Genomic DNA, 18639 nt, shown 5'->3' on the forward strand with positions numbered 1-18639 from the left:
TCTATTTTAACGATGACTAGAGCTCCTAACGTCCTGCCGGTCAAACAGTGACCATAGCTTGTGATACATAATAATATGTAGAATTAATCTATAGCTAGTGATAAGAACAATGGAACAGAATTGTGAATGCACGAATCCTATATCCAAATACTGTATATCCTATATACAAATGAAAAAAAAAAAAAAATAGTTTTAGCTGATCGCCCTTGCCGTTGATGTTAATCTTACAAACGATAAAGCTGACGGTCTGAAAACATAATTTGTCACAATTACCACGGCTATCCGCAAGTGAAATTGTTGCACCTTCTACTTTTGCTTAATACCATTTTTTCTTTAAGGAGACATCTGTAATTGGCCTCACCTAGTGTTTCTCGTGGTTTCATGTAAAAAAAAAGTTTTTTTTTTTTTTTTTTTTTTTTTTTTTTGTAAATTGAAATTCTCAGCTTATTGAAATTTTTTGGCATCGTTGGTACATTTTTCATCAGCAAGTAATAACAGCGCATAGGAAAATGATGGTCTATTCTCATGATCCATTATGGTATCCACCCTATTCGCAAAACAAAAGCATGTAAGGCCACTTTACTTTTTTACACCTCCTGTTTATCATAATCGACCTTTTCGATCGTTCTGACCTAAGCAGTACTGATTTGTGGAACTTCGTAAGACTGCGTGTCCTTGCCCGTTAGCATATGGAGCATAATGATGCGGTAAAGGTAGAAGCTGAAACTAATTCGAGCAGCAGCTAGAATGAATTTGAGAGAAAATCGTTTTCTAATTTTAAGAAATTAATTTTGTTCACCTTATAAGTCGAGATGTATGTTATCAGTGTTATACTATGTCGCCATACGTTTACTGACTTAGTCTCATGGACGTGTTTGCTATGTGGAGCCTCGATCGAGGTCGAAAAGCAGCACGTATCATACCCAAACGTCGTTCAGTGCAATTACCGCATCTCATTGGATCAATTCTGTGCTTCAGATTTCGTACCGTCTTTTGCTTAACGCAAGCTCATCAATCCTGTGCAGCCTGACGAACTAACTATCGTGTCAAGTTTAAGAAAGCTATAATGCTAAAAGGTGCCACTTTGTACTTAACCGCTGTGCAACTTATCCTCGCCGACCCCTCACCCTGCTGCGGTGCCGTCTAAAAGATGTTCTCACTAGAGGGTATTATTCAACCTTTTCGACGCACTCCTCTAGTCTACCAACAGATCTATACACTATCTCGAGTAAGAGTAGCAGAGCAGCGAGGATGGGAACGAGATGGATTGTTCCCGCCTTCCTCTGAACTATCTGATCATCGCCGCGTATGATACGTGACAGTCAACAGTTGCAACGAACTAAGCCAAGAGATTCTCTCTTTTCTCGGATTCACTGCGAACGAAGCTCCTATTGGTACTGCTTGTACGTTAATTCCGAGGGAATAAGCTAAGGACGACTCGAACACCGGCGCTTGCCAGTCAAGACTATTAGCATCACCGTGATTGTCCGAGCGGGGCGTAGTTGCGCTAACGCCTAGCAATCCCACTCACTCTTTCTCTGTTTTTCACTGTCGGTTTCTTCCTTGAACCCACTTGGCTTGTAGATCCTCCGCAACACGTCAGTTCTATTCGTCTATTCAGGACAAGAACGCTGTACGAGAATAGGACGATTCTTATCGTTCATGGAGCTTGGCGATTTGGGCAGGCAACGAGCTAGCTAGTCAGTTCAGGCAACCAAGGAGGAAAAAGGAGATACAAGTGGGTGTGACAATCATGAGGATCATGGGACACGTGTCTTCCATCCCGGTCGATCGGCGACTAGACGAAGCTTTTTAGCTATCGGTGCCTCTCCTCTCCACCTACACAGCAGGACTCCGCTGCGACGGAAGCATTCAGGCAGCAGCGATGAAGCCTCCCAGCGCACCTAAACGGCAACGGTCTTGATGAGGCCTAGGCGCGCGACACGAGACTCCGCTCAAGCGCCACCACCTGCTCCACACGCGCCTACTTCCACCTCTGCCTTTACCTTGATATAGCTACCGTCCGGTGTACTAGATAGCTCGCCGCATCCGACTGGCGGTTTAAGCCACACTGCGGTGCCGTTGAATGCATACACATACACACATCGACGGTGTGAGTCGTCGTGGTTGTACAAGTGACATGTGAAATCTCCTCGGGGAAGCTTAAGAACCTCAAGCAGATTGCACCAGAGGAAGAAACCTGTTTGACATAAAATGGCAGTGCTGATATGGCCACGCTCCGTGAGCAGCTTAAGCGGGATATATATATACATATATATATTTTGCACCACATCTATCAAGAGGTAAAGCTCTCGCATGTGAGGAAATCAGAACAGTAAAAATCGAGTAAAATAAACGTGAATATCTATCATATATCACAATATTACAACATTTTTCAGGACAAAAACGGCCGAGTTTCTTCGGAAGGCACGATGCACGAGTCTAATCTGTCCTCCTCAAACCTCTATCAGGTAAAACACCGTAAGCTTGAATTGAGTCCTTATCACTCGAATAACCGCACTAGCGCGTTCTGGTGGCCTATATTTTGCCTTAAACGTACCTGTTTTGTTAAGCAAGAGCCTGCAGCCTTCACCTGAAGTCTGATGAACATGTCGTTCACACACAACGAGATTTGTCGGTGATCTTGTGCCTCGGATTCTGTAAACATACTTGATAGCTATGCGTTTCAAGTATAATTCTAGCTAGCCAACATATACTTGGGTAAGAGGCATGTTCATATGCACGTACGATCCGTATTTATTACTGCCAACTGCCTTTACAAGTCAAAAACCGATGTGAGGCCAAGATCCACTGACTTTTATAGAGATTTTTGCTTGCTTTCCTCAATTGAATACGCAACGAGGGCTGAAACGTTTTGAGTCAACGAGACCCTATATGATACTTTGTATGGAAACAGTGGTACGGCTTCTAAGCGTAAGAGAACTTGCTTAGGGTAGATCGTTCACGGTAGCAGCGCCCTTTTCTACAGTAACTGCTGACATCGAGGGGTGAATTCATATCATTGTTTATTTGTTTCGAAACTTCTCCCGGTTCGCGTTGGAAATGACGGGAGCTGCATTTACTATTGTTGGTAGATGAAAATGCTGTATACACCACTGGCGACCCCTAGGAATGAACACCCCCTATATTGGAGACGACCCTGACTCTGGCGTGGTATGAATGAATCACACGATTTAGCTGGCTCCGGGTAGGGCAGCATGATACAGAATCGTCGGTGTATCAGTAGCGCTAGTATGACGGAGGAGAATCATTCTTTATGATCTTTCGTTTCTGCTACGCATAGACTGGACTTACCCCAAGCGGAGCGCGCAACAGCCGCCGAATCCCGGAATCGAAATGATGTTTGCGTTCACTTTACCGCAGGACTCGAAACGATGCTAGGCTACTGCTTGAGAATTGCTCCCCACGACTAGCGGCAGGAGCAAAGGCGACGAGCAGCGTAAGAGAGTGCTGGTGGATCTTGGAGTCAGACGACTGGACCTGCTGCTCGGGCCGACCGTCGAGGACTTGTTGGCAAAACGCAATGTTCATCTTTCAGGCCAGGGATTGAATTGCTTTCGGCCATGCGTTCTTCACACAGCCGTTTCCACTGGGATACACAGGAACAAGCAAACGCTGCCAGAGGCAATTTTGGGAAGCTGGGCTTCAGCTAAACGGGACGCGGTAGTTTATACGGCTTGGATCTCTTTCTAGTGAATTAAAAAAAGTGCGCGCTTATCGTTGCATCTCAACAAGAAATCCACTTCTTTATCCGCACCACCGGACGATACTGAATACATTAGGTATAATTAGCGGAAGCTGATAACAAACCGTTAATGGTTTGCAAAAGCTTGCAACAATCACAAGCATGGGTTTGCCAGCTGCTAGCACTGTGATCAATTATCGTACATTAAATCCCTATCATGTTAAAATCTAAACATTAGGCCTGTGAACGTATTGAACAAATTGTCCACTTTCTCTATGTAAGCAAAAAAAAAACAGAATGCTGCAACGAACGGAAGACCAAAAGCAAAATATTGTCTACTTATAATTCAGAAGCTATCATATTGTCGAATTTAGGCCACCGAGCTTGAAAGATATATGAAGACTATACAATTGGAAAGCTGCCATGAATTGGATAACCCCAACGCACCTTCGTTATAGTCCGCTTCGAGGATCGCGTCCCCCATTACGTCGCATTGCAATTAACCCCACAAAGTGATATTTTTCGGATGTCAACCACACTTCGAGCTAGGCCATGTAAAGTAATCGATCGGGTAGGTCCTGCTCGTTGTCGTTACCTTGTTTTGTATATCCTATGCATACGGTCAGGACGTGTTCAGATTGTAATCTGCTAGAAATAACAGGACAATCGAAATTCAGAAATGGCTCGCAACAACCGGCCATTAATTTCACCCGTACAGGATAAGTATATATACTTGAAAGATTGGCATTTGTCTAGAGATTTCGACAGACTAGATATTCAATGTAATAAATAAAATCCTTTTATATTCGAAAAGGCCAGAGTTGAATATCCACAGCTATATGGTTCTTTTTTTTTATTATGTAATAATAGACCTGTACAGATGTCAAAATGTAAGATGTACCTAAGATCCTAATGTGTTGGGGATAACCTATATACATATTTAGGTTAGACTCTTAACACCGGAATAATTAGTATACAGTACGCGGACAATACCAAGGGAACACTCAAATAGCATTAATGGTATTTACCGAAAAATTAATAACAGTTGAGTATTCTGAGCCTTCGTCCCTGTTTGTTCTATTAAAATACACGTCGTAAATCAGCGCTATTCACGGTGGCGTTACTTGTTCGTTTGTCCTGCGCCGTCTTTCTCTTCACAGTTTCACGCAAACTAGCCACTTACTTCAGGCTTTTAGATTTCCCTCCTCTGACTGACACTATCGCGGGACGCAGAACGATCGATGTGCCGACCAGCGATGCCTCATGGGCCCTTCCTGCCTAATCCCCAAGTCAAACAGAGTGCTAACAATCCCCGACCAAATCAGGCTGACAGGGGTAGTCGCCCTTCTGCTGATTCACAATTGTCGGCTTCATCAACCGTTAACCGTCTGTAATAGTACCTGGCAGACAATCTCACATTCGTTTGTCGGAGTTTGCCCGCTCGTTGGAGCTTTTCCATTTCCCCCACATCATTGTCTACGCTGGCTGGCTGTATGTTAAAGTCAGGTGTGGAGACAGTATTTCTTTCTGCGGCGCCGGCAGCATGAAGGAGTCAAGGATGAGCTGGGGAGCCTAGAGTAGGCAGGTATGCACCGAATTGCTAGATTGGTATTATTCAAAGAGGGTCATGCAGCAAGTTAAGTAAATTGGCTATATAAACAGCAATTGTACCGCAAGCTTACCACATATACGCGGTTACCCCTAAGTGATTTATTGAGATAATCAGATAGCCTTCTATATAGGCGTGCAGGTGCCCACAATATTCAAATCAAGTGATTTTATCACATCGTGGCTCACCTATATTGCATGAAACGGTGTGTAGATTAAATAGTGATTGAAATAATTCTATTTAGGCAGTAGGCGAACTATTCTGCCGTTTCGTCAATACCTCATTATGTCTACTTATATTTCGAGCAGCGGCATTGGAAGGAACCGCGCTATATAACTAGTACGCTACCTTTTATTCAAAACAAGTTGGACAGGCCCTCGATCATTTAATTGATCCTCAACGGACAAACGACTGGGAGCTGACCTAAACTGAGGTGAAAAGGCACCACACTGGCTGTATGTACAGGAAATGATAGACTTTCCTACTGACAATTACGGAGGAGCAGGTTTCGAGAAGATTTCAAATAGACCGAAGCCAACATCTTCTGTTTAGATGGCGTTCGAAGAAGGCAGAAGCTTCACTGAGTGGACGTTCCGGAGACCCATCAGCGATATTTTTGACATTTTACGATGTTTTGCGAATCGTGGTGGAAAAACTACGACCCGATACGACGGAGTCATATCTCTGTTTTTAGTAGCGCTATCTGTAGGCCTAATTGACTTTCGAAAACAGGTGTCATCGAGTCGTTGTACCGAATAAGATGGAATAATAGGCAGGACGGACGCGCTAAAATAAACGAATAACTGGTCCTGAATAGAACTGTTTAGGTCAGCGATGAAGAAAGTTCCTGTGAGGTAATGAATGCGACAGGAAAGAAGAACAATATAACATCTAATGAACACAGCAGTGCTTCGTGACCATTTTTAGCCTCAAACCGCCGGTCCGCTTAAATAGTAGATAAGAAAAACAATCGAACATTACATCAAACCGCTGAAGTCGATTTCTATTGGGATTCATCTTCATTCATTCATCATGCGTTTTCAAAATAATTTGTTCTAGAAATCAATTATATCATCACAAAGTCACATGGTGTGAATTAACGTACTACGTTTATTATATTACTACTCGTCCACTGTGTGTCCGCATCAACTGTATGTATGTATTAAACAGTGAGTGTAGTATATGTATTTACCCATACATTTAATACAACCATGTACAGATCGTCCTGTCTCAATCAGTGAAAGAGCATTCGAGCTTTCGAATGGATTCGGTTGGATTGACATCGGTCATTGATACCCCTATAACCCTAACCCCAATCGCGCCGACAGCACCAGTGAAATTATAGTTGGCAGCAGGACTGGGGGGTGTCAGGGTTAGGGGCACCACTGTCGGCCTGTGGTGAATGCATCAAACCAGTGCAGGACCATCCCTAACGCTTCGTAATAGCAATACAATCAAGATATCAGGAATGAGTCAGGCAATTGAGGGCAATGAAAACCGAGGGGATCCGGAATGAAGTCGAAAGTTGGAGGGAAGGGAAAGCTTCGGCAGGCTACAGGACGAGACGACAGCTAAGAGAATGTTACGGGCGCTCATTTCTGTTCCCTTGCCCCAACTTGAAAACGACATGAACCCCCTGCGCGACAGATAGAGAACTATCTACAGTAGCCTACGGTCTGTTGTGTCGAAGGGGAGGAGCCAGTGGAAAGGGTCCTTCGACGCACCGTTTGACATTACTGCTACTTGTACTACTTCGGCCTGAACAGGCCGCCCGCGGGGCTGTTTTGGGGGGTAACCAGTCCCTGCGCTTTGTTTCGAACCTCTAACACCGCCTGATGAGTTCGAAAGAGATAAGCTTAAGAAGGAAAGCAGCGACACTGAGGTCGCACATTGGATTTCTTTGCGATGGGAGAGACGCGAGGGAGCATGTAACAAGAAGAGCGCAGTGAACAAGAGAAAGGGAGCAAAGCTAGCCAGCGAGTGGGCTCAATTTGGGTTGATTGTTACACACGTTGCTGGCTAGCGGCTGGCTAGCCCCTTGGTCAGCGCCTCTCCCCTACGTCGTGTCTTGCTATCGCCACTGGTTTTTGATCTCTGCTACAAACTCAGTATCGTTACCGGCACCGTCGTTCTCGCTGCTGTCAACTTACACTGCACCGCCCCCGCGCCCGCCCAAGCCGCCAGCCCCTTGGGCTGCTTTCAACTAGTCCTACATACGACTGTCGTGTTGTCTAACGATACTTCTGACGTGCAATTTCCACTGTTACTGTAGCTGATCAACGATGAACACGAGCAGTGAACAGAATGAGGTGGTCGTTTATTGCGTGGCCGTGCTGATAGCAAGTATTCGGACGCCGCATCGTATTGCTGTCGCGTGTTGTCCTTGAGGCGAGCGACAAACAACGAAAGCTGGAACGGAAGAAATTCCCACTCGGGTTGTGACCAGCAGCTGCAGTGAGTCGCTATAGAAGCAAAGTAGAGCTCATCTCCTCGTCTTTAACGAAAGCCTAGGTCTGGTGTGGCCCTCGATTGCTTCAGTCGCCCTAGCTAGCTAAGGCCGATGAGAGTGTACACAGGCCTCGCTGGCTGCGAGATGTCAGCGGAGGGTGGTGAGGGCGGCCCTGTTTAGGGCGGGAGCGCGAGCACGAAGAGCTGCTGCTGCTGCTGCTGCTGGCTAGTAGCTGCTACGACCGATGGCGCAGCAGAGGGTCATTATGCCCTCCAAGATTGTCTGCCGCTTGGTTTTGGGCTGCTTTCTTTGGTGGCCAGGACAGGATCGGATGAACATGGATGAAGCCGTTGCTTCTTAGCCGCTGAAAGCGCCGTCCAACCGACGCTGACCAGCGGCTGTGTGCTGGCGGCCACCGATGCGAGTCGGTGATCCAACGAATCAACCAAACTAAGCAATCCGTAGTTATCAGCCATTGTCCAGTGGTAGAAGTGAACGATCCAAAACGGTAGCGATCAAAATCTCATTTCCTAAAGCGCTACTGTCTCCTGCTCTGCTTGAAGACAGACAGACAGCCAGCCAGCCAGGCAATGGGACCGAAAGGACGCTGTTCGAGAAAGTGGATAAGACAGAGCTGGATCAAATTGCCGCTGCGGCTTATCGTCCGGGATAAGCTGGAGACTGCTCAAAAAAGCAAGAGAATGAGGGACGCGAAGAACTTATGACGCCACTGCTCTCTGAACAAAAACGGACGGCTAACAAAACGATATAGTGTCACAGGCGATGGCGGTTTTAAGAGCGGGCCAGCTTGTTTTTCTGACACAGAAAACGATGAGGACCAGAAACGGCAGGGGGGAACGTGTTACAGACGCAAACCGGGTGGAAAAACAGTGTACAATTAGGTGTCTGTGTATCGATATGTGTGCGACATCGATACGGAAAGGCGATTTGCCATACGTTACAAACACAAAGTTACGAACACGACTGAACGATGTGCTGATGTTAAGGATGCAGCAGCTTTTATACAAAGTATTCTCCTGAATTGCACTCCTTTTGAGAATAAGGCAGCCTGCTATAGGTACATTAGGATATCGCGCAGGCTTATCCTGATAATTATGCCTATATCTGTGAAGTATAATGCTTTCTTCACAAGCACATCCTTAGTGCGAAAACATATCGGTAATATTAATACGTAGCTGAACAATTATTCGGTGCTTCTGGCCAGATCGATCTTTTACATTTAAAATAGTTGCTACAGTAACTTTTCGTGGCAATTAGAAAGTACATCAAAATGATCTTGTACATACAGTGGGCATACTCGTTTTCTACCCAAAACCGGTCTGCATCCTCAAGCACTCTATATGGTGTATTACTGATTCCACATAAAGGTTCTTTACGGGTGCCTTCCAGTTATTATTATTTTTTTTTCGTTTTATCGTGTCACTATCACAGTTTTTAAACGATTCTTCTCCCAATATAAGGCCACTCTGTGTCCTAACGACGCTACCGGATGCATATGTTAACACATGTAGCACATGAATCCTAATGATACGTTAGCAGTAGCAACCATCATAATTGATTATTGATTTGCATGTAAAGTACGACGATGGAACGACAGACGGGTTTAGAACTCGCTAATAAAAGTCACATGCAGACCAGCTCCCTCTCTTTCGTCCTTTCCCGGCACCCAGCGAACGTTCCTTTCTTTGCTCCTCCCGTTGCTTCAATAGAACGGACAATCTGTTGTTTCGCTGCATCGGCCAGCCGGTAAAACTCATTTGTTTTATTCACCCATAGCCAGCACGCTCGAAGATACGTCCAGCCGTGGGGTGTGAGGCAATGCTTCATCCAGCGAGCCTACGTGACTCCCTCGTTCCGGACACCATTGAAGCTAAAAAATTCAAGCATGTTAACGACGTTCGTTTTGCTTTGATTACAGATGATATGGTTAGATAAGGCAATGCGAAGCGTGGCCGATCAGTGCTCATCGACGGAGCTACGGATGATACCACAACTACCGAATGCCCCTTATGTAGACATAAACCTTTTTCTTATCTCCCTCTATTTATTTTTAGCCTGCGATACCAGAGCGGCGTGGAGAAACTGGCCAAACGATTCAAGGCTGTACAGATTAAATAGATTGGAGAGAAAATGAACAAGTAACACGGAAAGCGAGAGACGAGCAAAATAGAGAGGTAGGACTGAAACAGCGGATCCAAGCGATAAGCTTCGGATCAGACTATCCTCAAGGGGAGAAAATACATTCAGCAGGGTGAAAATAGATGAGAGAGAAGGAGAGAGACGAATTTAATCATAGAACGCTAGCTACACGACCCAGTGAAAGCAGTATCCCGTTGCTGCTGCCGCCATTTCGCTCTGCCTACTCCATAGTTTTTCTCGTGTTTTTATCTTGCTGTGGTCCTCGGCGGTTGCTTTAATTTCTGTGTTGGAAACTTCTCAAAAATTGGTCCAGCGCAGAGAGATGCGGTACCAAAACGCAAGGTGGCTGGCTGGCTGACTGACTAACTGCCAGTGGCTTTCGTACAACCCAGCCGTGGGCCGTAGCGACCTCAACGATGACGACCGGCTCTACAAAGAACTACAGGGGCCAGGGCTCTTTGGGTAAAGACAAGCGAGGAAGATGGCGGCCAAATTGACTGTGAACAACTTTAGTGTTCGTCCCCCCAGTTTCTCTACCCCTTCCCCTTTTTCCCAGCATCCCTTCCCGACTCTCCCCCATCTTGCTTCGGAGGTCCCTTGAAGCAAGATGGAAGATGGAGCCTCGAAGCGCAGCAGTCACCATCTTGCCTTGACTCGTCGCTGTTGTCGTCACGGTGGTTCTACCCCAGATCATACGAAGCCAGTACTTCCCTAATGCTATGTAGTAAATGCTCTCGAACCATAGCAGCATAGAGTAGTATCCAATAGCTTCTTCTAATACTCCAACGGCAACTTGGTCCCCTGTAACGCTCGTTCTACTATCGTTGTAGTTCAAGCGGCCGAGCCCCCACAAAGTCAGCCCCCACTCATCTGCCCTGCTTGTCGCGCTATCTCGCGTTGGCTGTTCCTACGGCTACTACATCTTGATGTATGGTGCTACAAAAGGGACCACCAGGATCCAAACCGGGGGGTGCACACTGGGGTTGAAAGGAAGCGAACCAAAAGAGAACCGCGAGGGCGATGATCTTATTAGGAGGTGATAAATACATTCCCCCGCGCACCCGCGCGCCCGGCTACACGGGCACACACACACACACAAAAGAATCGAGACTGTTGGGTAGGGTGTCGGCTGGCAGTCTTCGCACGCCAGACATTCACTTGTGACACAATAGAATGAACATAGTTGCAATTTAGCAAGTTACTATGACACATTCATTTCCTCATAGGATTGTAATATGCTGCGGCGTTAATTCGCCATTGATGCCCTACATCGTTGTCGGTGATTATGACGACAAAACGCGGGAGGCAACGTAGCAACGAAATGCATATAATAGATCTTCTATACATAATTAAAGCGACTGTTTTCGTCTAAATCGCTTGCGATCTAAGCGTTTGACTCTAGAGCCAAACGCTGATGATCATCGCATTGCCAATGCCTCGGCAGGCAGTAGGCTTCCACACCCAAATCAGCGTCGTCTATGGGGACCTGGGGAACTATTACTAGGTTGAATATATTTATAGCAGCTAGTGTGTAAAGCAAAATGTTCACTTTACTACATTTATCAGGACTAAATTAAGACAATGAATCTCATTTTAGTTGTTCTAGTTAACTGGTTGGTTGGTTGGTTGGTGGCATTTTTTTCTACCGCTCAAGACGAGATTGCCGGCCATAAATATACCTTATAGATATTTGCTGAGCCGTATTTCTAAGTTATAAGTAGTTTGAGAGACTTGTACAGGAAGGACAAACGTAACATGCCCAATTGGATTCTACATATTAATTTCCACTCGTTGGAGCACATAGCGAATTGTTGCATCTAGATCGTTTGTTCGGTAAGGTCGACCGTCCCTTCAGCACACGAATTTTTTCACAGGGAACTACGGGAGATGTCCAAAATTGAGCCATGTTTGTTGGCTCTGACGAATGCGAGAACCAAGAAACAACGACAGCCTTTGCGTGTATAGGCGCCACGGGTTTTTTTCCATTACTTTTTCTCCCAATGTGGGCTGTACTCATAGATGATTTGCACGACCGCTTGTTTAGAAGTCACTTTCGTAAGTGAAGCAAACGGATGTTGATGGCAATTTACACGCTTCGTCAAACATCCGACGCGGTCACATATTTACGAAAACACCGGATCCGTAGAGAACATGACGAGCGCTGCAGATAAAATATGCTCTGTGCCGCTCATATAAGAAATATGAGTTAAAAATTGGCATAAGGAATTGGAACATTAAGCTAAAAAGGGAGAGGCACTCGACTATTATAATAACGGGGTACAATTGATTCGTTCAAACAGGCAAACGTACGGAGATTGACTCAGTGTGCCATACTGACGATACACGGATAGATCAGGCTTCTGAACTAGCAATGTCGGCATTGAAGAACTGATCATAACGCACAATAACGATGCCCGTAATCCAAATCTGGAAATATTTCACTGATATTAAACCACGATAAACGTTCACGGTAGTCGCTTCTATAAGATCCGCTGAAATGAACAATGTAGTCTTTGCTAACCGAAGAGTAGCTCGATGCCTAGAACGTACGTAAAGCCGTCACATAACGCGTGACTCCGAACATTCGAGACTCTAACTGAAAACAATTATAGACTACGTTCTCACCGCAGTCCAAAGATCCACTTACGGACGTCATCGGAAACGCAAATGTACTATGAGAGATACATTCTAGCATATATATATACATAAATATCTATATGCATACATATATATCTGTATAGGTATGCTAGAATGGCTGTAGCCGTTTTGTGTCATACGACGGCGTGCCATAGTTCTAGTATAATTAGATGCGATATTTCATAGTTAAGAGACAAGGACTCACCTTTACTTGGCTTTCACTCATGCCTAATGCGTAAGCGAGCTTGGCCCTTTCAGGACCAGCGAGATACTTTGTCTGTTCAAACGTCTTCTCGAGGACATATATTTGATGTCCAGAAAAGGTTGGTCTGGTGTGTTTTTTCGAAGCAGCACCGCCGAGGTGAGCGCCCGTCCCTGGCCCATTGCGACTGCCTGGCCCCGGCGATCCACAGCTACCCCCATGGCTTCCTCCCCCTCCAAGCGCTGAGCTTACTGCAATCGAAGGACAAAATAATCCGAGTAAGCGAAGTTCGCACCTGGTTGCTCCGCATCGTAACTATGAACCCTACTACTGATAAAAAAAACCTTGGCGATAGAATCACGTTTAGCTGAATACGTTTATTCACTGTGATTCAACATAATCTAACAGCTGCAAATATTAAGATTGATAATCATTAATATTACGCGGAGCAAAAAGCTACTCGAGTAGCGTCACTCGGTTTGCTATTATATTTTCTAAGTGTGACCAATATAGAAGTAATCAACCGATCATTCCATCAGCGTTAGGAGGCGCACTTAATAGCTACTATAAAACAATGGCTATACTAGAGATGAACAGGAAAACATTTCTATACGCTGGTACACCCGGCGCCACCCCTCTTTGCAAAGGTAAACACGACAAAAACGTGTTATTTCTGTTTTGAGAATAGTTACTATGTAATACAATGTGTATTTAGCTCTAGTGCAATATTTACATTTACATTGTGTCTAGTTAGCTTATATCAAGTCTCTGCAGTCTTTAACGCGGGACATTTTCCAGGCAACGGACGATAGGATAGGCTGCAATCCGTCCATGTAGAATCGTAAGCTACAGTATAATACAAATGCCTCCGCGCAGTCCTATTTGATCTGCCATTAGCTGACTTGGAAAGTGAAATCGAGCAAAGAAATATGTCCGCACTATCAGTGTTTGCCGCGTGTAAATTACTGATCTCCGATCTCTCCGTCATACCTTTACAGGTCACAATTAATAGTAATAATCCGTAGTGCTTTGAAATAATAACAAACGATAGCAGCCGTGCGTAAGGTCGCGGAAAAGGAAAACGGTGGGCCACCGTCGTCGCCTTGCCCGTTTCCATTCTCAAATAAGAGAAACATCATTACGTTTACCATTAGAAGTTCCTTTTGTAGCGTATTTTTTAATGTTTCCTTAGATGCCAGCCATACGAGATATCAATACAAAAAGCAGTCGCCATTGACTACTATTGTCCTAAGAGCGCAACTGGAGGCAATACTCAAACGCTGTTTCTGTACTACCCTTTAAGCTCACAAATAACGTAGACTGCAATTGCACTATTGAGACAGAGCAATCGCGTATTTCCAATGACCTACCTAGGGGAAAATGAAAGACCGCCTCATAACGTCACCTGTAAACAAGGCTATCATTTACTACTAATGCTAAATGATCATATATAGGCATCCACCGACAGGTCACTTTACAGCTATTTCAGCAGCCGCCAACGAGCTTGATCTTCTACAATGCACTGCGACCTATGCAGCTAAAACTAAAGCAGGCCGTACAACAGGCCGAACAGAAGGTTAGATTTCCCCTGGCGACCCAATTCTTTTACCACCTACAGGTCTAACTGATGTGTGGCGCGATTCTGTGTCGGTTTGTGATTTGGATCAGTTTTTTGTTGTTGACGAGACAGTGATTGAATTTCGGTCTAACCTAAAGATAGCCTATGATATTTCTTTTCTTATGATGGTTCTTGCTTGCTTAATAGGCTAGCTGAGTGCGGTTTATTGTAATGAGATCTTCACATGGTCAAAATGATACCACTGTACAGGTATTAGCTTAAATCACTTAGTCAAAGTTTCTATTTCTATCCTGTTTTCAGATACCAGACAGCTCGTGATCATTAAGTACGTCTGCTCTGCTGCCGTCAACGAGGATACATATCCGTCGACCTTGACAAAAAATCTTTTCCCTTTTTGTCATGTCTAGAATGTCTAATTTTCAATGTAGCTATCTAATCATTGACGAGCGTTCTACATGAGCTACCTAGGGTGCATTCGTCCGGCCATCACTGACATTAACAACGCAGCTGGCGATTCTACCGTGAGACCTTTATGAAATTGTGCCAGTAGTATCCATTCGCGTCATGCTCTTGTGTGATTTCCTGCTCGATATTGAGACGCGGACCTACTGCGAAAATGCCCGCCAACGTTTTCGTATGACCGCCAACATGCTGCCTTTGGTAGCGACATCTATTTGCTTCGCCTCCCCGCCATGTTGCTCAGCGTAGAGGAAGGCAGGCTTGCTTACCTCCATACAGCTATACCTCTGCATCTCGTTTTCTGTCGTTATGGTAAGCTCACTTGACCAGTAGCAGAAGCATTGGCAGAAACTAATATTCGTAACCTTCAATCGTCCGTGTCGTGTATACGCACGCCTGCTAAATTTGTTACCTTACCTCGATTTTGACAGCCTCCCCCAGGCGACCACGCCAGCAACTCGCTGGCACCAGCTTGGCCACTCGTAAAGAACAAGCTCCATCTAGTGTTCGTTGCTGCTGTCGCCGCTACCGCCACAACCGCTTCCGCTTACAACGCCGCCCAATGTCGTTGTCGTCTCTCTTTGCGTTGGCCTCCACTGCCCCACTCGGCCGGCCGGCCGACCGGCCGGTAACTCGTTGTCCCGAGTTCTGGCTTCTGCGCTGCTACCTGCATCTCACTACGACGACAGCAGCCGCGCCTACGTGGTATCGACAAGTTGCGGGTGTGTCAAACTAACAGCTGAATCCGCTATTATCATAGTCTCAACCTACAGCATGCGGAAAACAGGGGTAGATTATACAGGTCCCCTATTATTGATGTACATACCGAGCTGCCACCATGTCCTATAATTCTATGTGTCGTACATTCGCCTCTTTACAGCACTAGGTGAGTTCTGTGTGACCAGTTTGTTCTGAAGGTTGGACCCCCATTCTCGAGACACAGGGCAAGCACATTTGTCGTATTTAGCGCATAACGTGGCAGGAAACAAGGCTGTCTGAGAGTTCTAACTCGCCTCGAACAAATGTAAAATCGGTGTTGTCCACAGCGGCCTTAGCATTGGTGCACTATTAACACTTGCTGCCTTCCTTTTCTGTGGCTGCTAGTGGTCTACGGCGGCGCTAGTGGGATGTGGGGAAGCAGCCCTCTCTAGCGAAGGTTGAGAAAGGTGTGGACAGGAAAATGGGTTTGAGTTCGGTGACATTTATGTGTTGCGAACCGCAGGAGAGAAAAATGTTCGCCGGGTAGAGAAAAGTGAGCTGCACGATGCCGGCTGTGCCATCTACGGGTGAACGAGCGTGTGCCAGGAGGCTGACGTTCGAATGGTGGCTATATGCTACAAGTCTGACGAGGTGTGCTACACATCGCCTGTAAAATAGGACATGGCTCCATTGTGTGGTTGCTCAGATCGTGTTCTTACTGCAGACGACGGCGACGACGACGACGACGACGATGATGGTGGTAATGATGATGACAACGATGGAAGGACGCGAAACTGCGGATAGCAGCCGACGGAACACCTGAGCGAGCCATAACAATGTCATATGGGTCATAAGAAAAGGAGCATAGCACATGTGATGGCGCGCCAATCGTCTGAATAGAGGGAAAAGGCGCTAAATACTCTCTAACGAGTGATCAGGACAAAAAAGTCATGACGAAACATGATAGAGGAGGCCGAACGAAGTTGCAGGCTTCACACTATCAGTCATAACCATTGAAATGTTGGCTATACAGGCAAATAATACTAATATAAAAGTACATCTCCGTACATCATGGAAATCCGGGTACAATTTTGAATTTTTGTCTGTAACTAAACGTTAGGTTAAGCAATAGTTTATTCTAAAAACATGTGATTATTATGCCAAAAGATCACTAATGTCCAAATGGAGGGGTGTTTTACTTTTATGTGTTAGTTCGTTTTGGGAAAAGGCCTCGATTTCCAAGAAGATTTTCCAGAAAAATCTGCTCCCACCGACATTTTGCATCTGTATACGTGGGCCTGGATTTAAGTTGTCAGCAATATTGAGTCTGTGAGGCACTTCCTTTCGTAAATCATCTTCAACTTTTAGGAGAAGCACGAAAAAAGAGCAGATCAACTATTTTCTAGGTTATTATTAATTGGTTATTACAATATTCAGGTAACAGAAAAGTCATCACAAATAGTTTGGGCTGTGACGACTTATTTTTACACCAAGCGTTGCCAAAGGCAATGACATCTCGAACTGATTACACATTTTGTGTATTACATTGCATCGAATAACACGGTTTATTGCCGATCATTGCAGTGACTGTTGATTGAAATCATCAATCTCTGATCTGTTGCAGGTCCAACAGAGATTCACAATCTTTCAAACGATCAAGGCGACATAGGTCCTATTAGTGTCACAATCAAGAAATCTATTTAACTGTATCAAACGTGTTACTCCGACATTTATCTACCGCGTGCATTGTCGCATAGAAATCCGCCAATATACGTTACTCGCTCACCAACTCGGATCTATGCGCGGAACCTCGTTCCATCCATCCATCCATCCATCCATCGGGTAAAATTCTCAATGATCTGACATCCTTGAGTGATTGCTTCTACTGCAGTGATCGTTGCCCAATAGATCAAAAGATCTCTATTTTTATAATGCAGGTAGTGGTCAAGTATCGGTTGTGGCCAGATGGCCTATCGCAACGTAAACCTCCTTTTCGTGGATATCTCTGGCAAAAGCTGCTGTCGTCAGCAGTAGTTGGTCTATAACATGTACGTACTATCCACGATGACACAATGTTAATACTTAGTTTTTACATTCTACTACGATTTCACTATGCAAGCGAGAGCAAAAGATTATACGCTGTAGAAAATAGTAATGATATGACTAATTTGTACTAGAGAGGTGACAGGTAGAAGCCACAAAAAAGAGCGTCCTATCTTCCGAAGCCAAGTAAAGGCTTTCGTTGAAACAGATTGAAACTCTGCCTTTATAGAGCTTTTAGTCTCTTTCATTACATGATGAATCATCTAACGATATTAGGATTAAAATAGATCAGCTATTATATCCATTGTCTGCTGTTTGGAATAGCGGGAATAGCGATACATATATGGTTTTTTTAAGTATTTTTGCTCGATTATGGCACCATGGATTAATGGCCGATGCAATGGAACGGGGGAGCCTGTGTATACAGGTTTCAGCTGAGCCAATTCTATCCATAGAACCGTCAAGTTTCGAAGATAAAAGGTAATTCGGTGTACCGTACACTTCTATGAAAGCTAACGTAACCAGTGCATATATGTATGCGGCACAGTAGCGTGTGGTAACTATGGGGCGTTATAACAACGGTTCAAGTAGGGAAATAACTACCTAGATATTTGTCTGTTTTTCTGAGTAATAAACGGTACATAATGAATGACAGTCACACCTCGCAAAGTGTTTTAAATTTTAATATTTCGTATATATTCTGTTCGTAAGTCGATCAAGGTTAGCGATTGTGAAGAGACCGAAGAAGTGACGCTTACTTCAAAGTCCGCGAAAATTTCCCAAATTGATTCCGACGCAGATATTCTATATATGATTTTTTAGTATTTCATCGTCTCTAGTATAAGCGAGAAAAGCCTTCGCTCAGGTAGAGAACAACCAGTTTGAAGGAATAATCCCCAGGCATGAATCGACGCAGCTTGAAAGAGCCGTCTCAAAGGTTTTTCATCGCGTTTTCGTTTTTCCTATAAGGTAGTTACTGCCTATCGACCCGTTGAGCGCGTTTTAGGGTTCTTCAATTGAAATTTCTTTGAGTATAAGGGACTGGCAAAGGCGAACGCGGAGTATTAACTTTCAGACGTTATAGAAACAACAGTTC

At 44.9% G+C, this 18639-nt stretch overlaps 1 protein-coding gene and 1 long non-coding RNA gene across 4 annotated transcripts in view; one reads left to right on the forward strand and one right to left on the reverse strand.

The window, feature by feature from the left end:
• Window positions 1-18639, reverse strand: part of HGTX (HGTX homeodomain transcription factor) — a 40565-nt gene that overhangs the window by 3151 nt on the left and 18775 nt on the right. The window contains exons 2-3 of one of the 2 annotated variants that reach the window (XM_086990479.1): window positions 12767-13014; window positions 4670-9655 (exon numbers count right to left, since the gene is read on the reverse strand). In XM_086990479.1, the coding sequence (XP_086846605.1) occupies window positions 9548-9655; window positions 12767-13014 (356 nt within the window). In that variant the 3' untranslated portion in view covers window positions 4670-9547. Of the gene's footprint in view, window positions 1-4669; window positions 9656-12766; window positions 13015-18639 lie in introns of those variants that run through there. The other variant, XM_022808639.2, reaches the window with a different exon arrangement.
• On the forward strand, window positions 14231-18203 carry LOC111251733 (uncharacterized). Of its 2 annotated transcripts, XR_002673943.2 has the most exons (3): window positions 14231-14339; window positions 14643-15113; window positions 15233-18203. It is a non-coding gene; the product is annotated as an uncharacterized LOC111251733 (long non-coding RNA). The 2 variants fall into 2 exon arrangements; XR_015328678.1 differs by having other exon boundaries at window positions 14643-18203.

The sequence above is a fragment of the Varroa destructor genome, unplaced genomic scaffold (genome assembly GCF_002443255.2).
Source record: "Varroa destructor unplaced genomic scaffold, Vdes_3.0 BEIS01000005.1, whole genome shotgun sequence".
Classification (NCBI taxonomy): domain Eukaryota; kingdom Metazoa; phylum Arthropoda; class Arachnida; order Mesostigmata; family Varroidae; genus Varroa; species Varroa destructor.